Here is a 25653-nt window from a genome sequence, read left to right on the forward strand (position 1 = left end):
GCCAAATGTGCTGCAACTGGTAAGATCTATTAGCATCAAATACATTAAATATGTGTTGGTGTTAATCTACCTATATATAGATAGACAGATTTATCTCAAATTAAAGTCCTTTTTCTTTAAAAGGAGATTCCCCTTATATTTTAGGTTCCTTTTCAACCTATAAGCCTGGCTAAGAAGAATTAAGTCTAAAAGGGATTTGAAGGAAGAATTCCTGAAGTTTGACTTGCACAGAAAAGGCTCACTTCATGGTACATGTGTGCTGCCTGCAAACACATCTGCAGCTGTTTAGATTCAAAGCAGAGAGGGTTCATCTTTTAAAGTCTTGCTTTACCATCTCTTAATTCCTTCTTCAGGGTGTATTTCTGGAGCCTGCCCTTTTTTATCCTAATGGAAAACACATAGAGCCTAAGTCAGCAAACACTGAAGATGCTCCATGTGCTTTGATGGATGGACGTTGCCCCTCTCGTGTTCTCGAGAGGGAACCAAATGTGCCTTGACCTTCCTAAATTAGTCATGGAAGTGCTGAGCAAAGTCCCATTTAGAAAGATGTGGCAATAAGTGCTCCAGATTCCTATTAGAGTTTTGTCAGTGAAGGTTACCAGTGCAAAGCAATAGAAGATCAATAACAATTAGATAGAAATAATCACTAGTAGCATGCCTTCCTTACATGAAATAAAGGCAGACCTAAGGAAGTCCTGGGTCATTTGTCCTGCAGAGTGAAGCCAACAAAGAAGATGGGGACTATGTATAACCAGTGCTGAAATAATTTGACCATTACTTTTGTTCTCACTCCTTTTGCCAGGGTTCTGATGCTGATTTATATCAATTATCACTTTTGTTTCTGAGGAACTTTCCATTGCACAGGAACTCAAGGTGCTTTTCAAGCTTGCTCAGATTATAGATAGGAACACTGTGACTGCAGCTGTCTCTAGGATAAAGCACAGCTCCTTTACAGCAGGCTGAGCCTCATGAAACAGTGCAGGGAGGAATTGCAAACAGTGATACGGAGCAGAGGCTTCATTTTCATACCTACCTGAGCCTCCCAAGACACTGTGAGTCAGCATCCAGTTCAGACCAGAGAAAGACAGATGATCTTCAGGTTTATGATGCACATCTCTTTCGATAGGCGCTGTCCTCCTGGGTGTTTGCACCTTTACCTTTCCTCTTTCCCTGTTGTCATTTTGCATGTTCAGTGCAGTAAGGGAGGGATGAGTTTGGGCTGAGCACCTGGACACTGTTCCCTTTGCTGTGGGGCTGAGCACAGCCCAAGCTGGCTGATCCTGCCTGCAGCACCCAGCCCATGGTGCGAGGAAAGCGGTTCCCGCCTCGCATCCCCTTGGAGTCAGGCCCCGCTGCCACCCACAGCGGCCCAGGAGATGTTTATTAGAGCAGCTCCTTGCTCACTTCCCTAAGGAGGGCCAGCCCACAGCCTCAGAACGCCGTGCCCCCCGCAGACTGCTCGTGTACCAGAGGAGATGGAGTGTCAGCATCTTCCGTGGGAGCAGCATTAATGTGTGATTGAGATTTAATTCATTTCTTCCATCTCTAGGCATTTTTACTCTCCGCTGCCAAGAGGCAATTTACTCAGACTATTTCAAGGATATTGTAAATATTTGCTGCTGCACACATATAAAACAGGAGGTCTTAGTGCTCAGAACAGAAGTCAGATTGTTGCTGGCGTTGGCTGTGTAGCTTTGCAGTGTTTTTGCTCGGTCCATCAGTGCAGGCTCTGTTGGTACCCTGTCTTCTGCTGATTTCTCCAGCTCTAGAGAGTTCCTTCTGGGTGTTGCTGACCTTGTGCAATGGAAAGTCCTCCTTGGTGCTCATTCTTAGTGCTCATCCTTTAATTGTGATAACAAGCCTGAGGAGTCAGGCTTACTGGGAAGGTGTGAGGCTGATTGCTTTAACTTATTTTGCAGTTAACATCAGTGCTGTAAAGTAGCAATGGTTTAACTTATTTTGCAGTTAACATCAGTGCTGTAAAGTAGCAAAATACTTCATTTCTGAGCTGTGAATAACATGTTTTTAATTATTTATGCATCCATATGTACCTAAACATTGTTACAGATGTTTATGAGGCCATAGCAATCAACCATACATTTTAATTATTTGAAGCTGTGACTACAATATCTTTAAATCTCAACTGCAGCTGAAGGCTTCCAGATCTCTCAGTGAGTGGCTTTGCCCAGTTGTTTCTCAAGGTGTTTGGTTTTTTTCATTATTATGAATCAAAAAATCACACCATAAGCAATCTCAAGTCTTTAAAGACTGTGAAGTTTTTTTTCTTAGAATAAGGAGACCTAAAATGGGGATGGGATCCTGCTGTCCTTTGCTGCAGTGCCACCCTGCAGAGCCCTGCCCTTGGGAAAGGGGTTTGGGAATGGAGAGGGCCCAGGGGTCAGTGCCTGGTCACACAGCACTCCCTGCTGTCCTGTCCAGACAGGAACTGACCCTGCTGGGGCAGGAAAGGCAGCTCTGGAGCACAGGCACAATCCTGGGACATCCTTTGTCCTGCAGTTTATCTGAGCAAACAGTGCTGCACCCCAACAATCTGTGTGTGTCTGTGGGTGCCACTTTGTACCAGGAGAGGTGGTGAGGGAGAGGAACTCTCTAGCACACAGAAGGACCTCCTAAAGAGCTTGGAGCTGTGGATTTGGAATTAATGAGTAACATATTTTTACATATAACATTCTTAGTAACATATTTTTACGTTTCGGGGTAATCAGAACAGCCTAAGAATATTTGATAATGAGTCATGACCACATTTGAAATCTCTTAATGTACAGTGGTGGATTTTCTAGTTGAAATGAATGCTGCTCAAGCCATTAGCTCCAAGTAAATGGAGATTTCATGTCTCTCTTGTGTAACTGATGAACATGTGCTGTTTTACAGATACTACCCCATGGGCCATCCAGTTTCCATCCACCTTTACTTCCTTGCTGACCGCTTCCAAGGCTTTCTGATCCGGCACCACGCAACCAACCTGGCTGTCAGTAAACTGGAAACTTTGGAAACGTGGGTGATGCCCAAGAAAGTCTTCAAGATTGCAAGTCCACCCAGTGATTTTGGGAGGTTGCAGTTCTCAGAGGTGAGTGTTTGTAGCCACCCAAGCATACCTCTGGCATCATGAGAGTGAACACTAAATCAGCAGCCTTTGGAAATTGTATTTCCATGTAAATTTGAGGTGAGAGTGGCCTTCTAGTACAGTGTACATCCTCATCATAAAGGAGGTACTGCTGACAGTTCAGATCTGTGGGCAACACTCATTTCTTGCATTAATCTGAGTGTGCTCATTCCCTTCTGTTTCAAAAAGAAATGGAAGGCTTTTGTTGTTGTCAGAGGGGCTCAGTAATTTAAAAGTAACTTAAAAGTTTTGCCACCGTGTTTGTTGAGAGTGTTGTGAAAGGTTCCTGGGGGAAATGCCATTTTTCTGCAATTCCAAATGTAAATGGTGACATGTTTGAATGTGTCTCTCAAGAGTACACTGAAAAAACCTTGTAAAATTAGTGGTAGTCTGGTACTGAGCAGAATATTGATGTTGTAACACAAAAAAGAAAATTATCACAGCAGGGGCTGAGATTTCCCACAAATCCTGTTATTTTTCTAGAAATTTGTCCCAGTGTCTGTCACAGAGTATAAAAATACTACCTAAAATATATCAGGAAAGTTGACCACTAATAGGACCTGACATCTGTGTTCTGTTTAAAAGATACAATTGTCTGAGCAGTTAATTTCATGATTTTTCTTGTTAAGCCGCAAATTTCAATTAAGGTGTAAAATTGATTGAAGAAATGTGTTCCAGTCATTATGGCTAAGTCCATAAATTACCATCTTCTTGGGCAATTAAGAAATGCCTAGGTGGGATTCAGTGTTTTGGTGTGCATGGCAAATCCATGACACTAATGTGCCATTAAAGAGATGGATGGAAAGTGTGTTTCATTTATCAACGTGTCGGATGGTAGGCCTGCCATTTCGTGCAGTGATAAATGTTCATACAAGCTCCAATTCTTGTGATTTGTAGGAGTGTTTCTGCTGCTTATTTGGTACTTCTAAGAATGTAATCACTGGTGAGCTTTTTTGAGCATAAGGAAACATTTTCTTCTATTTGAAGCTCAACAAAAAGAGTTTTGGTGGCTTGTTTTCATTATATTTTCTTCACCTAACATCCTTACCTCCTTAAATGTCCTCTTCTTTCATAGATGATTCATATTTTCAAAGACCAGGAGTAATAGTAAAAAGTAAATAATACAATTTTTAAATTGTTTTGGGCGGGTTTTTTTGTTTTGTTTTGTTTTTGTTTTTTGTTTTTACTTTCTGCCTCCCCTTGGCCTTCAGGGATCTCTACCTCTGAGTGAATTAATTCTCTCAGTTACCATGCTATAAATCCAGCATTAACTTCTTCATCTTCATGGTGGCTGGAAAGCTCTGATCTGCTACTGCTTATTAAAATGCCACTGTTTTGTCAGGGTGTAGCATGTGGAAAACAAACTTAGCAGATTAGCTAAAATGGAAGCATCAGTGTTCACAGAAAATAAAATTAAGATTTATGCTTATTGGGACATAGAACTGCTTGTTCTTCAACAACTTTCACCCCATGATCTGGCAGGAATTTAAAACTGAATGGGGCTATTTTCACTGGGAACTTTCTCCTCTGTCCCAGCTCACACACTGGGGCCAGCAGAAGGAGCACACAGAAGTGCTGCATGGAATGTCCTGAGTGCCTCTGGGACCCTGCTGCACAACTGGGATTGCAGCAGAGATGAGGGGATCTCTCCAGCCCCTGCCTCCTGCCCTCTGCTCCTCTCAGACTGCTCTTCCCAAGGAGCAGATTTCACCCCACACCCTGGGAGGACAGTGGGAAGCCATCAGCCAGCTGGGCTGCCCCACAGCTGGGGGAGTTAGTGACAGCATTTCGATGGCACATGGCTGCTGCAGGCTGAGGCAAATCAAATAAACTTACAGGAAATCCAAGAGAGATGATTTCCAAGCATGGAACTCCCACACCTCCTAAAATTGGCTCGTGCACAATGCACACACTATGTGTCCTGCCAGCCTGGGTTCAGGCAGCTCTGTGAAGGGCTGGGGATTGATTTGCTGCACAGAACTAAAACTTTCAGCTCACCATCCAGCAGTTGAACACGAAGTTTCTGGCCTTGTTAAAAATTGTGATTCATCACAGAGAATAAAATAAACTAGGTGGCAGGCAATTAGTGTGCATTGTGTGAACCTAATGGTCCTGTTTGTGGTGAGCAATGAGACACAAACCCATAATCAGCATATAATTTATCTTGGGAAAATTTTATCTTGGGTTCAAACAGAGATAGAAGTTTTGAGCCAGTGAGAGATCTTCAGCTTTCCAAGTGTACCCCATGCACAGTCCTTGCTCTTGAAACCCAAAACAAAGAAGATTAAAATGATGTGGAAAATGTCAGTTTCTGTGCCACATCCCATCATAATTTGTCAGATATTCATTACTGCTTGATTCCATCCCATACTTGGTGTATTCTACTTGAAAGTGAAAGCCTACTCACAATGGTTTAAAGAGCTGTGAAACTTATTATGGGGCTGTAGTATCTCTTGCCCTGTAAAATCAGACATCTCAGTACTGGGAGCTCAGCTGTGTAAAGTTCAAGGGTTGTAAACCTTTAACCAGTGCTTTAAGTAAAATTCCCTATAAAATACTGTGCTTCTAAAAACAGCTGGTACTGCAAGCTGTGCATCATGGGAAGGAATGTCCCCAGCTGGAAACCAGACATAAAGGGCAGATCCCATGAACAGAATGTACAGCTCCCTGCCTCTCCCTCCCCGAGGTGCCTGGGGAGCCTTGGTGTGAGCCCTGGCCCTGGAGCACACAGGGATCTGGAGTTCTGTCCTTCCCTCCCCTCTTCCCCTGCCCTTTGGCTGTAACTTTTGGGTTGCTTTAGGTAACCCAATGCCATGCCTGCACAAAGCTTAACAACCAGACAACAATTGTGTTGTGATTTTTCCCCAAAAGCAGCCTTAGCTCTTCCACAGAGCAGTCTGATAAACCTTTATGCATGTGAACACATCTCAACACCTTTTGTGCAACCTGGTGTGGAGCAGTGTGACCTGGAGGTTGGAGCAAGGGGACTGAAACTTTCTGATTTATTTTCTCAGAGATGAGAAACTAAAGAGAGGGGAAATAGTTGCATGTCAGGAGTGAATGTTTAACTTTTGAGGGTGAAGTAAGTTTTCTGCAATGAGTTCTTCAGTAAGTAATACTGAATGTGGTGGAAAGAGCTTCCTTACAGACTTCTCTTTGCCCAGGAGGGTGTAGGTTTGTTTCACATGCTGTGACTTTATTATTTCCAGGTCCCTTGAGCTGTGGTAGGTGTGATATGGCTGCACATTCAGTGAAGGTTGGCAAAGTAGATAACAAGGTCTGGTCAGGAAATTTTCTTTCTTAGCCTATTTCCATACATACTCAGTCAGTCTTGTCAGGAGAGCACACACTGACAGCTCCTCGAGGCATTCGATGCTTGGGTCTGATATCTGGGCTATGCTGTCTGGTTTGATTAGCTGCTGTGCTGGGTGAAATACCTCTGAAATACCAGAAATGCTGTGTTGATTGCAGAGTAGTGGAAGCCTCATTTTGTCTCATACTCTGCAGTGTCATAGCCCAGTAGGAAGAATTTCTGTGATGACAGATGGATTTAGGATGGTAGGGTTTTATTTTACTGACCTTGTAGCTTTTTGCTTGCAGTCCTCCTGTAATTTGTCTGCCAACCACAGGGATTTATTTAGCAGAGACTGGAGACTGGACAGTTTCCAGTACAGGTAATAGGTGTCAGGTAATGGTTATGTTTTGGGGATTTGGGGGGATTTAGGCATTATATTGGAATCATTTATTCTCATGAAGTGAAATGAAATCTAGAAGAAAAATCTCTGAAGCAAATGAGCTACAATTATTTCTTATGCTTTCAGGAAAGCAGGTTCTGACCATGCCCTTGTGAGGTGAAGCTAAGGGACAAGGACAGTTCTGTGTGGGGAAAATCTGCAATATCCACATATATTTTGAAAGTGGGGATCCTGCCTGTGTGTGCATGGGTCTCCAGAGGTCACCCACAGTGCCTTTCCATACAGGGAACAAATCAACTCTTTGGTCATCTGCACTGTTTGGAGAGTAGAGCAAAAAGAAGACCAGAAGGGCTTTGAGGGGTTTCATAGCAGAATGTTTGTATGTGTCTCCAAGTAAGGACATCAAATGTCTGCTTGCCTGAAGGAGCCAGGGTTGTCCTGTTCTTCCCCTCAAATGATGTCCCTCATGTCTTTTTGTGTTTGATTGATTTGACCTCACGGGGACAGGACCTCCTGAGACACCTGAGGTGGGCACTGCCCCAAAAGCAGAAGTGCAGCCCACAGCCCTGCAGTCTCAGGAAAGGCAGTATTTCCATTTCATGCTGTCTGGTCAGAGATGCTGTTTTCAGTAGTGCACAAGGGTTAGTGGCAACAGCTTGGAAGTTTATGTTATCCCCCAGGTTATGGGTGAACCACTGAAATTCATATAAAGAGCAGTGGAACATAAATCTGCTAGGAAAAAGAAAGGTCAATTAAATATTTATACTAGATTGTGAATCAGCTGGGTTTGTTAGTGAATAAATGAAAAACAGTGTGACTGTTATGACAGTAAGAGTTTACAAGAAATAAATTCCCACATGAGGCAGGAGGGGAGTACAAGGAGACAGCATCTCATGGGTGGGTTGTAGTAAAGGACCTGATGTGACTTGTCCTGAAGTTGGCAGCTGAGGTGTCTTCCCTGGTCTTAGCAGCAGCTGGGCAGGTCTCTACTGCAGGGACCCTCTCTCAAGTATATTGCACATTTTCATGACCCAGGAGATGATGGGTCACTTTTTTTTTCTGTGCATAGACTGTGTCCAACCACTAGGCTTGGTCCTTTGATGACTGCTTCTGTGGAGGAAAGAGAGAGTGCTATCACCTGTTGTGTCACTCTTAAAATAAAATAAAATAAACCTTTTTATTAATCAGAAAGGGAACACAAAGCAAGCCTTGCTTGCCTCACAATTTGTGTCCACATAATGATCTCAGGTCATGTTGCTTTTATATGTATGTATCATTCATGTGATTAGAGAAATAGTTTGTGTCTCTTGAGAGCCCTTACTGGCTGTAAGGGTCTCAGGTGCTTACAGAGATGATGCTTCCAGCACTGTGTTCTTCCCTTTCAGATTGGCACCGAGTGGGACGCCAAGGAAAGGCTTTTCCGGAATTTCGGCGGGCTCCTGGGGCCAACAGACGAGCCAGTTGGGATGCAGAAATGGGGGAAGGGCCCCAATGTCACCGTGACTGTCATTTGGGTGGATCCCATTAATGTAATTGCAGCAACATATGATATTCTTATTGAATCCAGTGCCGAGTTTACTCACTACAAACCACCTCTGAATTTGCCCCTACGACCTGGTGTCTGGACAATAAAAATTCTGCACCACTGGGTACAGGTAGCTGAAACCAAATTCCTTGTTACTCCTCTCACCTTCTCAAATCAGCAGCCTATCAAACAAGGTAAGTTTTATTATTTGCTACAGGAATAATATAGAAATTTTGTCTGTATTCACTGTAAATGCTGCTGTTAAAAAAATGAAGTAGCACTGTATTGGAAGAGGATTAAAGAAAGGGATTTTATAGATACTAAGTCAGGGGAAACTTTTGCACTAAGACAAGTGGAAGTGTCTGTATCCAGTCAGTAAAACACAGCCACTTTGAACAAAAGACTGTTTGTATCTTTAAATTATGCACAGTTCAGAATCCAGAGAACTTCAGACTCTGAATAATCTAACAGCTATCGTAAAAGCCATCATTGAAAAATTGAAAGAAAAATTGACCTTTCTCTGCTGCTTTTCATTCATGTTTCCTCTTAGAGACTTACATGTGTTTAAGCTGTTTTCTTGACAAAGCCTGTGTGTTTAACAATAAAAGCACTAATATACAAAATTCTGGATTAGACAAAATTACCCTAGGCCAGAACTCACCTGACATGTTGTCGGGTCCAGGCATTCACTTCTGCCTGATACCTACTCAGTACTAGCCAAGCAGCTGTGTTACAGAAATATCTACACACACAGTCCTGGGACCAGACCCACACTGACAGGTTTTACAAAGAAGCTGTTTTCTTCCTTGCCACAGCAGCCCTGAGCCATTCTGGGGCTGCCAGGCTCTGCAGGCTCCCATGTTTGCATGGCACAGGCACCATCCAAATGCTTGGGTCTGCAGCCAGTGCCCAGGACACTGTGCTGGGAGATGAGGGAACATTTTACAGCCACACCTGGTTTTTTATTCACTAAGATCAAAACAAGCTTGTTGCTCTGAATATCTTCACCATTCTTCTTAAAGTGCTCAAGTGCTTCCATCTGCCCAGTATTAATATTCATAACTTTAGACATCTTAAATTTGCTAGATACATGAATGATCCTATTAAGTTTTCAGAAGTTCTTTTTCCTGACAAGGCAGCAAATAAACTGAGTCAGGCATTTACCTTCCAGCACAACGTGCTGCTTCTGTAATGCAAACACCAGGAGACAACTGCTGAGAGCTAATGCAGCCCTTATCTCACTCAACAGGAGTTTGATTCCACACATTTCCAGCACCAGAGTGAACTTACTGATTTCTGCTGCTAACATTTGGTGGCATCGTTTCTTAAGCAGAAACCAAACCACCTCCAACCCACTGCTGTTAGTAGCTAATAGGCAATGATAAATTGTGAACAGACACCATGTGTAGCAGTGATACATTTTCAAAGTTTGAGGCAGCCAGCTTCTGAATGCAGCTGCTATCAGCTTGTCTGCTGGAAATTAATGAATTCCATGTTCTTTGGTAATTTAACATTTAAGGCATAAATTGAATGGAAAACGTGGCATGTAGCCAGCAACCTTGCTGCTTTTTCCTACAATGTGAGAGCCCCATGGACAGGTAAGCATGTGTTAGACTTCAAAATAAGCCCACACTTCATGGTGTAAAGGGCAAAACTCTGAATCTGGAATAATTCCACTGAAATTGTGGAATTACTGTATATTGCCCATTGATACACTGGGCTCACATTTTTTGTTAAAAAGCTCGTTCATTCATATGAACAGAATCTACTACAGGAGTGAAATATAAAGCTTGGCAACAATACTGTCTAGGAAGAAAGTCTCAGGAGTGATTTACTACTGATGATGTGATGTGTAATCTGTAGATGGCTGAGGCTTGGAGGTAGAGAAGAAAGTTAATTACAGGGGCAAGTAGTGACATTGCTCTGTATTTAGAATTGTATTTACAATGCAAATTCCTGTTTGTTTTTTTAAGGCTTTCTGTCTCAGTGACACTATTGTGCTCTGTGCAGGCAGTCATCATTTAGCTTTGATTTCCAGCTTTTCATCAGTTTGTCACCACTTTATTCTTTAAACACATTTTTCTCTGCCAAATAAAGGTATTTTGAGAGTATGACAGAAAAATTAAAACTTCAAAAAGAATAATTTCTTGTAAACAATGCAAAACCTGCCAGAAATCTTTTAAAATGAAGGAATAGTAGTATTATCTTAACATTGAAAATAAAACTAGAATACATCAGACTTAGCCAGGAGTTGTCAGTAGAAGAGGGGATTTCTTTAAAATTTTCCTTTTTCCAACCATCCTCCCTCACCACCACCACCAACTCCCACCCTGCCTTCCCCTGCCCTGATGAAAAAACAACTCTTGTCAGAAAGATTGCCCTGGACTGATACATTTCATAGCACTTTGCACGTCATTTCCTCAGTAATGGTTCTGCCCCCTCTGTCTCATCCATTCCAGATTTAGAAAGTGGAGTGCACAAAGTTACATAAAAATCTCTCCATGATCTTGTGTGCAGTTTGCTTTTGCCATTCTAAAAAGCTTTTGCACAAAACTGGCAGCAGCCACCAACATCTTGTATCCTGAGCACGTGGGCATGACAACAATCCCTGTATTTCCTAAATCATTGCTTATCTCCACATCACTTCAGCCCAGAGCACAACAAGGAAATGTTGTTTTGGTTTCCCAGCATCATAAAGGGAGCCACTGGCTCTTCTTTTGAATCAAAGCAAAACACGTTCATTCCTGTATCATGACTCTCAGAATTCATAATTGCATTCAAAATAAAAAAAATTATCATGAGACAGCTGCCAGCAAAGATGTTCTGTTTAGCAGTTTATAAAAACAACATATGCCACTCATTTATTCATTTTTCTATTTCCATTTATTTATTAATTTTGGCCTAAATTCAGTGCATGCAAGTAAAACCATAAAGGGAAGTCAAGGGTGTGTGTTTTCTTTGATGCTGTGTCCAGATGTGTGTAACGGATAGAATGTAAATTGTTTTAAAAACACAGATTCATTGACCTTTTCAAAACCTGAATCCGTGAGAGATCAGATCTTAATGGAATTACTGAGGACACTGTTTGGGGTATTTCCACTGTAAATATGGCTCCCTAAGCTATCTCAGTGGAGAGTCTAGAATCTAATGTTACTTATTCCTTTCTGCTCCTTTTCCCCCTCCAGTCATCCAGATCTGTGTCTGTTTTCTCTGCTTTGAGTTGTGTCAGTGGTCAGCTCTGCCTCCAGCAGATACTCTGGCTCAGGAGTGCCTGCAAGTATTTGCCTGGCTGGAGAAAGCACAAAAGAAAGGAAAAGGAAATTAGGTTTATTTGTGATAAATAATTTGATAAATTGGGTTCACTTTCTCCACCAGAGTCCCCTTCCCTCTACCTCCTGCACAGACAGATTCCGGTTTATTCTTCTGAACAACAATTTTGAGGTTCTCACCATATGGTTGAGTGTGTCAAAGCCAAGTACTCCATGGTTGTTGTAAATACACAGGAGGGCTGCCAAGGACCAGCAGGATGCTCTAGGAATAATTGTACCAAGACAAAGAGGGAATGGGATATGGAGAAGACAAAACAGGGAGCAGAACCATGAAGATCACTGGCAGATCACACAGGAATGGGGGACTTCAGTTGGCAGCTTTAGGCAACTGGAATTTGAGTATTTGGAGACTCAAGGGCAGATGTCCAGCTCTCCTGTGAAGGGGCTGCAGAGGCAGAAGCAAACAACAGGTGTCATTCAGAGCACTTAGCCAGCAGCTCACTGACTGCAATCCAAGCTACCCAGCAGACTTCAAGTCCTAAGAAAACGACAAATTCAGTAGAGTTTGTCCCTGCATCCCCATCATCTCACTTTCTCCCCTTCCCTGCTCTTTAAAAACCAAGTGTGATTGACTCCTAGGGTCACAGTCAGGGGAACAGAAAAAACCAAAGCAATTTCATTTTTAAATTTGAGTTTATATTCACAGTAAAGTTTCTCCAGCGCTCTCCCAGCTGGAGTGCCGATAATGATTTGTCACCTGTTTAATGGATAGTATCTATTCCATTAAAGCCAAATAGGTTATTGTGAGCCAGGAGCTGGTTCACTTCTGGGGCAGAAAAAGCCCCAAAACCTCAAGATGATAGTAAACCCTGGATTGTAAATAAATGAATACATTAAAAGCCCTTCCTCCTTCAAGCAAGAAGAGAAGTGAGAAAGTGCAGCCTCCTTTTTTGCTTTAAGAGAGACCTTTCCCATTCTATTCCCAGCTTGATGGCATGTCCTGGACATGGGACTGCTGAGTTTTGCTGCTCCCATGGAGCCTGAAATACCAGTGCCTGGTCCCTATGCCCCCCAAACTGCAACCAACCCTTTCAAAGGCTGACAGCATTAGCAGACATGGGTGATGCACTCAGGAACCTCAATGGCCTTTTAACCTAATCCATATTTATAGATCATTTCAATTAGCAGATACTGGGAAACCTTTGTTTTGCCCTTGGTTGTTTGCAGTGGCTCAATCAATTCTAATTGCATCTATAGGATTATAAAGTGGGTGGCAACTTATGTCAGAACTGCTGTGATTTCTTTAAATTAACCAGAGGTAACATGACATGTTCTTGATAAACACAGTAATAGCAGCAGGCAGGCGCATGACTGCAGAAGAGCAGACATGCCCTGGAATCATTCTGAGAAAAACCCTGAAGACAGGGATTTGCATTGAAATTTAGTTCAGATCCAGCTGACAAGGAGTCGATTAGCTCCACAATAAGCAAATGCAGCACTGTCTTGTTTGCTGCAAGAGAAAACAAACAAAATGTCAATAAAAAATTACCTCTTTGCCAGAGGGCTTTAACACAATTCAAGTAAAGAAATAAAGCTGTATGTTCTGTGTAACTTTAAAAAACCCACAGGTCTAGCGCCTTAATGTATACCAAGCTAACCACATTTTTCATTCCTTAGCCCACTCTCTGTCTAAACTAATTTGCTTTTTCTGCAAAATGATGAACAAACCCACACAAAAAGGCTGAAATCCCAGCCTGTGTGGCTGGTTATAAGCTGTGTATTTAATCCAAAGAAGTTAGACCAAGAAGAGTCAATTGAGAAACATGTCCTCACATGTGAGTGAAGAGCATAAAAATTGGGGTCAAAAATAACCAAGTTTTTAAATGTTATATTTTCAAGTCAGAGGAATATATTTTGCATTGATACACATCCTCCTGAAGTCAGAGGACCAGCAAAAAAAGTCTGGCTTAATGTCTTAAATTCAGCTAATTTTGAGTTGTTTGTGGTGCTAACCATAGAGATTTAAATGTCTAAACATTTAGAGGCAAGCTTACATTCTTCATTATTTATTATGACCTATTCCTTGTGACACTTGACTGAAGTGTCAGAGCTTCAAGAGCACACCCAGTAGCTCCAACCTTCCTTTTTACAGCATAATCAGGGCTTGGGAGCCTCACTGTCTCTCTTCTGTACCAGCTCAGTAAATTATGGAGTCACGATTCTCTGTCATTTTTCCTTTAATGCAAAGAGGAACAGCTCAGATGAGCAGCATCCAGGAGAGGGTTCTGAGTCCAGTCCCCAGCATTTGCTGTTGATGAGTACATGTGGCTCTGCACTCAGGTTGCTGTTACCCAGCTTTTCCTTTCAAGGATGTGCTGACACCTGACTTGGGGTGCTGTTCTGCTGTGGGGCAGGCAGTCCCCACCAGTACCAGGTCAGGGTTCTCCGTGTGTCTTGGCTGGAGCAGCACTTTCACTGTAGGCACTGATAGCCCTTAACACACTGCTGCTTTGCCCAGCACTATCCTGCAGTTTCTGCAGGTTTCATCCTTTCCAGTCCTGATAACCCACCAAGTCCTGAGACCTGGGACACGTACGAGGCTGAGCCAGAGAGAACAGCAAGTTCCATTTCATCCTGTTTCTTGTCTGAATAAAGATCTCTCTTGTTCCATGCACCGAACACATGCACAACAGGCTTTGATTCAACAAGCTCGCTGAATTGCCTGTTTCAATCAGATGATCCTGCTAGTAATGCCAGCTCTTATTTATTTGGGAATTTTTACTCAGAATGTTCCTATTTAATTAATATGTTGACAAACAATCTTCCATATTTAATTGCTTCCAAAGGAGGAAATTTAATAATGTGTACTTTTTCTATTTCTTAAACTGCAATGCTCTGGCAGAGCACATTCCTGACACATGTGCACAGATTGAACTCATTTTGACTACAGGTTATTGTGGGTATCTACCATTTAAAATAAAAAGAGAATTTTAGATAAATGCAGGAACAGTTAAATGATATATAATAGTGATGGGCATGTGCTGAACCACTTTAATTGGGGATTTGAAGTAACGGGCTTGCACAGTATTTGGCATTAAAGACTTAGCAAATGTAGCAGCAAAACTCCAATTAAACGTCCCTTTTTCCCTCTAAATAAATACATGGATTTATTTCCAGCACCTGAGATACTGTCCTCTGCATGGAAGAAAGGACTCAGTGTCAGGCTGCAGCACAAACAGCAAGGACATGTGGAAGGAATTGTAGCCATGAATATGTAATTCCTGGCCTCTGACGCTCACGGAGCGCGGTGGCTTCCCTTGCCTGGAGTAGCCTGAATGGGCCCATTTTCTCTTCTAGACAGTGTGTCTATTGGCAGAGCTAAACATATCCTCTGTGCTGCCAGAGTGGGGATGCTGGGGAAGGCAGCTGAGAGCGGAAAGAAAGGGTTGGAAATTTGCTCCCAACAGGCATTTGGTGAACATTTTTGGAGGGTCCCATCCTGATTTTATAAGCAGCAGCTTGGTGCATTCAGACTCTCAGAAGTCAGCTGACCTTTGACAGGGGCAGCCTGACCCTCAGCGTCCAGTTTAGATCTCTGAAAGGATTGTCACAGCCTGATACTGATTTTTACTGCAATATTGCAAATTTGGGGTGTTGTACTGTATTTTGATGAGATAGAAAGGTAAGGAAAGCATCCACAATGCAAAGTGTCATTAAGGAATGACTGTGATCTACTGTTCAGCACAGGAGCTTGAAAATACAACTGTCATGAGAGAATACTTTCCCAGTGAGACTGGAGCACTTCCAGGAATCATACTGAATCATACATGTTTCATTATGGTCTGGTCTGTCCAAAACCATGGTGGTGTCCTTTCAGTGCCACAAATGCCACCACCTGGGTTTTGTAGACAGATAGAGCTAACAAGTGTTGTGGTTCTTCCACAGCAGGGCACAGTTCATCTGCTTAGGAGAAAAAAAACCCACAGCAAAACTGGCTGACGTCTTGGCTCTTTCTCCTAGACAAATCAATGATAGCACTTGGATGACTGTCAGGGGTTGGCAGACTTCTCACACCAGGTGTCCTTGAACATTTCGAGGTGCAGCCAGTCCTGGATGTCCTGCAGCTCTGGGGATGCTGGTTGTGTGTGTTGATAATAAGAGTGACTCTGTTTTCAGGGTCAGAGCTTTGCCTGCTAAGGCAGCGCTTGCAGGAGGAGAGTCACAGTGAGCAGAACCAGTGCCAAAGCTGAGCACAGCTCCTGGGATGCAGTGTGTGGGAAATGGGCTACAGTCACCCCTAAACCTTGCTCTTTTTGTTTACTGTACCCTTAGATCCTTCATGGCTTTTTCAATGCACTAACTTTGGGGTTTGCTCCTGCCATTCCAGAGGAAGCCATCAAGCTGCACAGCGGGCCTCCAAAGAACGCGTACATGGAGCAGAGCTTCCAGGGCCTGAACCCCGTGCTGAACATCCCGGTGAGCGCCGCCCGCGCCGACCAGGCCCGGCGCAACGCGGCGCTGGTGGGGCCGCGCCTGGACGCCTGGGTGGACTCGCTGGTCAGCGGCGTCTGGTCGGCCGTGGACGTGTGCAGCGTGGGGCCCACGGCCTGCCCCGTGCTGCAGGGCTGTGCCCAGACAGCCTGGAGCTCCCTGAGCCCCGACCCCAAGTCCGAGCTGGGCCCCGTCAAACCCGACGGCCGCCTGAGGTAGCATCCGCTCTGCCCCGGCATAGGTTGTTCAAAGGGAATTGAACCTCGCTCCTCTGTGAACCTCGCACCAGGTTTCAGGAACCTAAGGGAAAGTTACATTTTTTTGTTACTTATTGCAATAGATTTCATTTTTTAAAAAAACAAACATACAAAAAAAAAAAAAAAAAAGAGTTCTGAAGTTCTGACAAGGCCTTTGGCACTGCCCCCTCCCTCCGCTCTGTGGGGAGCAGTTTCCCTCATCCCACTGCCTGTCCTGTGGGGACCTGGCCATTCCAGGTGCCACTGCTCCCACCATCGTGTGGGCTTAGAAACATGAGCACCAAGCCATGGAGAGGGCAGTGAAGGAGCAGCTGCTAAAGGGTTTTGTTTAAATAAATTTGTCTGTACCTCTGCTGTTTCATAGGCTTTTGTTATTCTGCTGCAATGAATAAATCACAGCAAAATTCCCTTCTACTTACGCTTCCTGGGGAGGTTGGTTCCTGCAGGCTGGAGCCTGTATGGCCACATGACCTCAGAGAATGTGAACTAATGATGGTACAGCCTCACTCCGGTTTTTAATAACACAAAGTAATTCTGGACACAGCTGATAGATGTCTGTAATCCTAGTTAGAGAAAACAAGCAAAAGCAGAAACTTTCAGATTAGTTTCAGAGGTTTTTTCAGACTAATTTCATGATAAACTCTAAATGAAACCAGTGTTTTGCTATAGTGGTCTTTTATGTCTCATGCAGTCGGGTTCAGGGTCAGTGTACTAAGAGTATTTATTAAAGAACAAAGAAGTTTTTTGAATTTCAGCCCTTTCAAATCTGCAGGTATTTTTGGAAGCCACCAGTACCTGAGTATTTTCACAGGCTGCCAGTGGAGAGGTGTGTATGTGCAGGCTGGGCTGGGTTGTGATGTGTCTGCTCACAACCTTTGCTCATGAGCCAAGCTGAGTTTTTTCCCAGGCAGTGGAGTTGTAAAACAGTAAATCAGTAAAACTGGGACCTAAATCTGCAACAACAGGTTTCTTTCCTAATTTGAGTAGTGGCTAGTAAGTCTTAACACTAATTCCCTCCCTTGGTCTCAGATCTCCATCTTGTCCTAAAGAAGGATCCTCCCAGGCTTTGCCAGAGCATCTGGAAGGCTGTGCAGGATGTGGATCGCTGCCCAAAGCCAGGGGAAGGAGAACAATGCCATATTTCTCTGTGCTTTTACTTTATTCTGTCAACAGTCTACCCTTGCCTGTCTTCAGAATTCCTAGCAGGCTGCATCCTGTTTTAAATGGGCATGTTTTGCATCATTTTGACCTGCATTTTCTACAGTAGGGAAAAATTAATTTACATTCCAAGAACTTTTTAAAATACAGGTTTTATATACAAATTCATCTTCAAATAATGCATTACATTAGCAAAAACATGCACTTTGTGGTTGTTGCTGTGTTAATCTCTAGTTAGCAACACAACCAAAAAAGACTATTAAAAGCCACTGGGTTAATTAGGAAAGAAGTCCTGTTGCTGTAATAAAGGAAGGTATCTGTTCACCCTTCTGTGTGCATGGATAACTTTCTGCTGAGGGTTAAATGTCCACATCAGGAGGGAAACAGACCCTTAGATCATTCCATAATCACATCTCACAGGAAGGTTGAATTCCCTTTCAAACAACACTTGCAGTTGGACTGTAACACACAGATCCCCGTGGCTTGGAGTATCTCTGTCGTATTGGTTTAAAGCTACTTCCGTTTGCTTTGGACTTGAAATTGTGGTGTCAGCTGTGCTGGCATTAAGGCAGAGCATCAAAATGTTTATCTGGCACAAAAATGGATGCATAGAAGGAACAATTTAGGTATTTATTATTTATGTTTTAGTCAATGACTAATTAGTAGGTGCTGCTTTTGCAGCTTGAAGATTATGTTATTTTACTAACTGAACCTGCCTTTATTAAGAAAAGGCCTTCCTCCCCTCACACCTCCCTTTCTTTTTTTGTCTTGATTTTGTCAGTCACGAGTGATAGCTTTAGGAAAGTTTGTAGCAATGAGAGCTGATTGGAATATTCCAGTCAAGACAATGTTCCAGCTTTTCAACCAGCTCTAGAGGCAAGCGTGTGTGAAACCAGGGTTGCCAACAAGTTTATGTAATAGAATCACAGTGTTATTACTTATTCAGTAGGGGTTTATAACAGTGCTTGTTTTTAATGTAACATTCCTTTGTGAAGTTCATATTTTCTGGGGACCTGCAATCCTCACTGTGAAATCCAGGGCTTTAGTCACTGATGTAATGGCGACTGAGCAGTCCAAGCCCTGCAGATTTAATGAAGAAGGTCATATTTAGGGCACAATATAAAATTCATTAACAAGCCCAGGCAGTGCTTGTTCTCAGTAAGACTCCTGAGGTAGTCACAAGATCTTCAGTCTGTCTTGCACATAAGCACATGTGTAGGGGTGCACCCACGCACACGCATGCAGATAACTTAGTTTTTAAATTTGATACTTGTTTTTATTCTTAAGAGCAATGTTTTTAAGTGCTTTTTTGGTAAGTTTTCATTAACTAGACCAAGCAGAAGGTGACAACAATCACGTCTTCTGTGGTTAGGAAAAAAGCTGCCACTTTTATCATTTAAAATATAAGGTGCAAATTATTTTGGTTTAGTACAAAAAAGGGAAAGAAAACAGATGGTTGCTGATATATCCATTTGCATTATATGCTTGGTTTAAAATATCTCAAAGAAATTTATATGAAATTATTTTCTGAAAGGCAAGAAGCATTTAAACAGTGAAGTTTTGTAGCAAGCTGGCAATCCCAGTGCTGCTGTTAAAATACAGGATGCAGAGCTGAAGGGGTTCATCCTGCAGTCCTTTCTTAGGCAAGACTTCCAAAGTGCTAGTGGTAAATGAGTATTTCAGAGTCAAGTCCAGCATAAATAAAGAGTATGACAGTATGCTAGGGGTAAATGCTGTCTGTTTGAAGTCATCAAAGGATAAGATGCCATGTTTGGAACATCTTCTGGGGTAATGTCAAGTTTTGGACCTAAACAGCCATCTCTGCTATAGCTGTTATCATGCAGACATAGATGCAAAAGATATATATGAGACTGGAGTTACAAACTCCAGTAGTTGTGAATAGAAACATATAAAGCCAGACTCTGCATCAGGGATCAGAGCTGGCTCCAAGGTGATGCTATTAAGCCCATCTTAGTCCTGCTTAGTAGTTTCTTTGGTTTGAAATGGCAGCACTGGGAGCCCGGGATGAATATTGTCAATGGTCACAAGAGAATAACTTCACAGATCTTACATTTGGTGAAAAGGAGAATTCGGAGCAGGGACCCACAGTTGGTACAAAACACAAGAGTTATGCATCTTCATCTGAATGTGCAGGTGTTCTTTTCCAGTGACACTGGCCAGTCCTTGCTGAACAGGATCCCAGCTAAAAGCCTGATTTGATCAAAATTCCTTTCAGTGGGAGGGGTTTATATTTCTATATGCATACATTTATCCTCAGTGTGTAATGCTTTGCTTGTCTAAATTCTCTGCCCATTCTGCATGACAGCCATGTAACACTCCTGTGATCAATCTGTATTACATAGAAAGGGAATGTGGCAAAATGCAGAACATCCACATACATGATTTAATAAATTATGTCCAAAGTCAGTCTCAGCATTATGCAAACCTGTTTATATGGTAATGTTAAACCCCAAGGCTAAACAAAATAGCTCAAATGACAGTTTATTTTCAGATTTGTCCAATTCTTTCTTTGATGACATTTGGACATTGAGTAGTAATATTTGCATTTTCATTTTCTGATATTCAAGGGGTTTTTTTATAGAATTGAAATTATGTCTTCATTTTTTGTGCTCTCAGCAAGCAGAGAATTTTAACAATTCCTTCATGATCGCAAGTGTTATACAAGAAAGTCCCTCTGTATCTCTGTTGTTAAGCCTTCATTATTGCTAAGCCTAGAGATACAGGAATGTGCATTCGTGTGTTACAAATTGACTTTCCTGGGTACTGGCTTCAGTGCACAATGCCTGTACAGTTGTTTAATGGTGTATTAACAGTGATCCTGCAGCACCTTCAAAAGTACCAACTAATGTGCATTCCCTTTCCCTCCATCTCCTGCAGCACTAATTGCCATCCTAATGAAGCCTCCATCACTCTTAGCCACAATTATAGTGAGCACAGTAGTGAAGTAAATGAATCAGAACGGGGATAGTGTAAACCCAACCAAATGGAGAGAAAGGGTAAAGAAGATGCTGAAACTTTCCAAAAGTTTGACACAATTGTGTTGCAATAAACCTTGAACAAACTGGGCTCCTTCTGCATAGCAAGGCTGAAAACCATTGATGCTCTGAGATCTTTGCTTTGACTTCCCAGATAAACAAGATCCAGATGTTTCTCGTGGCCCAGCAGTGAGGACCAGCTTTCTGTTGATTCTCTGGTTCTCTTTCATCACAGCCATCAGAGAATTGCCAGCTTGCTGCTGGCTAGCACACCCTCCTTGTTGTGTTCCTAGCTCCCACAGCATCAGGAGTTGGCCACATGAAACCTTGGCCAGTTCCAGCACTTTCCGTAGAGCGGGAAGTTTTATACTTCAGGAACTAAATCCCCTAGGCTTCTTCAGAAACCCAGCTACAGATGAGGAAAGTTTGATTTCAGAGCAGCCTTCAGTCAGTTCAGTACTTGCACACAAGAAGGAGTTGGTGAAAGCCAGCAGTTACCTGGCTTAGGAATAGGAATCTGATGCTTGTAAAAGGAGACTTGGTTATTTGGTATTTCACTAAGACAGACCTGCTAGGACATGGTTGGTGACCATTCTCGCTGGCCTTTGCTTCAGTCCAGTTGTGAAAAGATAATGATCCATATATGTCTTCATTTCTACCATTCAAGACCTCCAGTGTAGTCTTGAAGATTAGTAGGACTTAAGCCCCTATTAAATGACAATTGAAAACATGTAAAAAAGCCTTTCCAAACCAAACCCTCGGGCTTCTGCCAAGGCAGCTCCAGGGATGATGCCCACAGAGAGGGCAGAGAGCAGTGCAGTGTTAGAGAGGACAGAGCACTGCCCTTCCAGAGGCCCAGGAGGAGTTCCTGAGAGCAGAAATACCTGCTGCTGAGCCCTGAGGGCAGCTGCTGCTGCAGCCAGGCATAGAGGAGCCAAAGAAATGTGAATTAGGGTTAAGGACAGCAAGGAAGAATTTGTAGGACAGCAGATTTTCCTGCAGAATCTTCAAAGGCAAGCAAACACTGATTTGTAATTCCCTTTGAACGTGTATTGTAGAAGAGATAGACCTTCAAAACCTTCACCACCATCATGACAGTGAAGGAAAGAACAATCAGGCTGAGAGCATTTAAAATTGAGGTTGCAAGGCCTTACAGCCTGTGTTACCAGGACCACAGCAGCATTAGGGTGTCTCAGTTAGGTGAGGCATTGGGAGCAGTTCCCCTCATGATGTGACACTGCAGGTACCATGTTGATTCTCTTCCCTCTTACTAACAGTAGTGTGTTGATCACTCTGCTCTTTGCTTCTGCCTTGGTTACCTTCTTTTGCTCATGGGTGCTACCACAGCTGCTACCTCACTGTGTCTGCAAACACGTTTACCTGAGAACAACAAAAAAAGGTACCAGAAGTCTCCTTGAACTGAATGTACAATCTATGCAAATTCTCTTTCTACTTTGTTAAAACCTAGAAGTATTACTTGTAACCTTGCCAAATAAACAGCAAGATACTGTACAGGTGCCTCTGATACCAGAGTGACAATTCTAGGCGCGGTTCATGGCGCTGCATTTGTATATTGTAATGACTCGGCTTGTCTTTGGTTCTGTTGTAATTAACACCCTTGACTGAGACAATAGCACTCCTGCTAGGGGAGCACCTTCAGTTTGCTGGGAATATTCCAGAGAAGGATATCTATAGCATTTAATTTTATTTTCCTGCTTAGATCCAAAAAAAGGCACAGACCTGCTGGCCAAAACTAGAGCGTTGTTTCAGCTTTTGTGTGGTGAATCCTATCAGCTTTGGATTGCTCGGTGTCTGTTCCCATTGTGGCATCCAGTGTGTTGCCCCCTAAAGAAAGCCTTACTTCCATCCTTTCTAAATGTGGCCTTAAACTGTGTTAGGAACTTTGGTGTTGTCTGTGTCTTGCTCACTTTCTCTGTTGTGGAATGAATAAAAGGCACCTTGAGATTTCTATTACAGCTCAGTTGTGTTGCTGTCAGCTTACACGTCACAAATACAATAGAAATTGCTTACAAATGCAGTCTTTAAGGAAAAAAAATGACCTTCCCTTCAGGCAAAAGGAAGTCTCAGACATTCATATAAACCTTAGGAAATTATGAGCTCTGTCTCTTGCAAGTCACTGTAGATAAGGAACTTGGTTTAATTGCAAACAAAGTAAAAACTCAGTAACTTTTAATTTATCTTCAGACTACAACAGGACAGACTGGTCTCAGATGCGCTAGACAAATTGTAATTTCACTCATTTTAATGTGGCATAGTAGCATTCCTCTCAGATTTGTACTGGTAGCTGGGAGAAGAAATATCCTCTTAATGGTATGATCTTAAAATCGGAAGAACATCACCATGTAGGGCCAGATTTTGGGTGTTGGTTTGGAATCTAACATGGTTGTTTTGTCCAAGTCATAAATGCATTTCCAAAAATCTGTCTTTTGGAGCTTCATTCAAAGGTTGTCAAAGTCAGCAGAAACCAGTGACTTCTGCTGAGGCTTGTGTGTGATGGGTTCCTTTAATGCTTTCCTCTGTCGTGTTTCAGTGAGTAGCACCAATATTCCCGGCAGGCTGCAGGGCTTTTAAGAATTCCAGATCCTGTCCTGTGTTGGTATTCAGATTTGAATACAGCCCAAAGGCAACTGAAAAGGGTTTACATATGAAACAAGATTTCTGAAAGTAAAATAATTAATTCAATGTAATGAAATTATTTTTCTGACTTTGGCCTTTTGGTTCTGTTTTGGTTTGATTGGATTTTTCTATTGCCTAACATAGTCATAATAAGTTATTCCTATTCTGTCATTTTCAAAGACTGGTGGTAATATAGTTTTAAGAAATAACTATTTTGTTATAGATCATAATATGCATAAAATTGTACAGAAATATTTTGTAATCTATTGAATAAAAAAAAAAGAAAACCATGTATATACAGGAAAGTTTAAAAAAAAATTGGAAATTCAAATGGAACACACTGAAAGATGTAGATATTTTGCTATTTATTTAAAGGAGTATTTTATGAGATATTGAAATGTCTTAAATTGACCGGTAATCAAAGTCAGAATGCTTTTCTTGTAGTAGAATGTGATTTTCAGCAATTATTGCACTACCCGTTTTTGCACCCTTTTGTCTTTCATTTAGCAGAAACAATGTGCCTTAGCTGTATTCTTTGTCAATGGGAGTTTGGTTGTTTGTCTGACAAAGCAAATTTTTTTGCAGAAAAAGAAATGGATGTATGAAATACTGTATTATACCAAAAACACTGCAGTGTATATAATGCTTTCTGTCATACGGTGTTTTCAGATGCAGAGTTTTAAAATAAAATAAAAAAAAAAAAGGCTGTCTTTAAGAGCATGTGCACTTTGCATTATTTTCAGCCCCACCAATGTGTGCCTTATTTGAAAGAACTTTGCTGCTTGGTGATTTTTAGGAGAAGTGGGCCTGAGCACTTCTAACCTGTGATCCCAGTGCTGCTGCCTGGTGAGTGATTTCTCAGCCATGCCATTATGGGAAGCATTCATGTTCACCTGTTGGGAATCTGTCACTGCTCAGAGCTCACCCACAGGCAGTGCTGCAGCCTGGGGGCTGCCCCCAGAGCAGGGCTGGAGGGTGGGTGAGCTCTGCAGGGCTCCCAGCACAGTGGGACCCAGAGAAATGTCCAGATTCTTGTTTTCAAACCCAGATCTCTGCTTTTGGTCCAGAGCCTCCCTGTCTTTTCCAGTAATGACAAGGAATGGTAGGCAAAGGGTCAGAAGGGATCAACAAGGAGCTCAACTAAAGTCTGTTTAACCATGAGAAGTGGTGGAACAGTTTCTTCCCTGCATCCCCAAAGCGTGCATCAGCCAAAGGACTCTCTCATGGGCTGGCAGATGCCCAGCTGGGTGCAGAAATGTGAATTAATGCAAGGGCTGCCGGTTCCAAGAGCAGCAAAATATGTGTCCTTTGCCTTAAGTGCAAGGATGAGCTCAGACAGACACATTTCTTCCACAGTTCCCTGCTGGGTTATGGACCCAAACCAGCCATTGCCTAATGTTCACCCAGTGTGAGCTCTTACTTTATTTCCATACCCTGGTCTCCACACAGAGCACTGTTTGCTTAGAGCTGCTTCCATAGATGTGATGGGGGAAAAGTTCAATTCTCCTGAAAGTGGATGATTGGTATCTTTAGCACCATCCTCATGATGTATTGCAGGTTTGTCTCCCTGTACAGCTTTTTGATGTGGGATGCTTGAAAAAAAGCCCTTGATGACCTTCCAGAAGTCTTTGACAGCACCAGGAGCTGCATGACTTTTCATGCACCCCCAAGCTGTTCTGCAGGTTCTCTTGGCAGCCAGAACTACATTTGATCTTGTGTTTTCTTTTCACCTGCTGTTCAGGAATTCCACTTTTTTGGCACTTAGATGCAATGAGGGTTGTTTAAACAGAGGAGGGAACACAGCACTAATATTTTAATCTTGGCACAAAGAAAAGATTTTCTGTGGAGGGGAAAAAGGAAAAAAGAAAATCTGCTTTCAAATTTGAAGCCTGGTTTTATTTATAGCTGGTATAAGAAGTATGCTGCTTTTGTGCTGGCTTATTCCTAATCCAGCTGCTAATAGTCATGGCATATTAAAATAAAAAACCCTCAACCTTTGTTTTAATTATTTCCAAATGCATAATTGGCCACTACTTAAAAGAAAAGGGGGGCTGAAAATCAGGCTACCAGGTGCTTAAGTGTTTTGTTTGCTTTGTAGACTTCAGTGAGAATCTTCTCTGTAAGGCACAGGAATCCCAGCTCACCATGGAGAGGGTGATCTGAGAGTGTCACACTGGCAGGAAAGGCTGTGCCTCTCTGCTGGAAACACCATCACCACATCCCTGCATCTGCCATGCCTAAGGTGTCTTATTTTAATTATTATTTATAGTCTAGAACATGGTTAATTCACACAATGACAACTGGCCTAGGGCAGAGCAGGACAACAAGTAGCTGTACAGTAAACCAAGGAGGAATGAGATATTTAATTGCCTTAACAATGGGGATTTTGAAATTTGGCATTTTGTCATCTGTTGCTAAAGAATCTGTAACCTCTTTTCTAAAAATCAGAAGCTGTTAGTAATCTGAGGCTTCACAAATGCAAACAGCTGTAAATCTTCGCT

The 25653-nt window shown here is 42.4% G+C and overlaps 1 protein-coding gene across 4 annotated transcripts in view; it reads left to right on the top strand.

The window, feature by feature from the left end:
* XYLT1 (xylosyltransferase 1) overlaps positions 1–23867 on the top strand; it is a 178009-nt gene extending 154142 nt beyond the window's left edge. For all 4 annotated transcript variants that reach the window (XM_033073751.2, XM_033073753.2, XM_033073750.2 and 1 more), the window contains 3 exons: positions 2893–3088; positions 8205–8538; positions 16001–23867. In XM_033073751.2, coding sequence (XP_032929642.1) covers positions 2893–3088; positions 8205–8538; positions 16001–16323 — 853 coding nt within the window. In that variant the 3' untranslated portion in view covers positions 16324–23867. The remainder of the gene's footprint in view (positions 1–2892; positions 3089–8204; positions 8539–16000) is intronic.
* The last annotated feature ends 1786 nt before the right edge of the window (positions 23868–25653 follow it).

Source organism: Catharus ustulatus, chromosome 16 (genome assembly GCF_009819885.2).
Source record: "Catharus ustulatus isolate bCatUst1 chromosome 16, bCatUst1.pri.v2, whole genome shotgun sequence".
Taxonomy (NCBI): domain Eukaryota; kingdom Metazoa; phylum Chordata; class Aves; order Passeriformes; family Turdidae; genus Catharus; species Catharus ustulatus.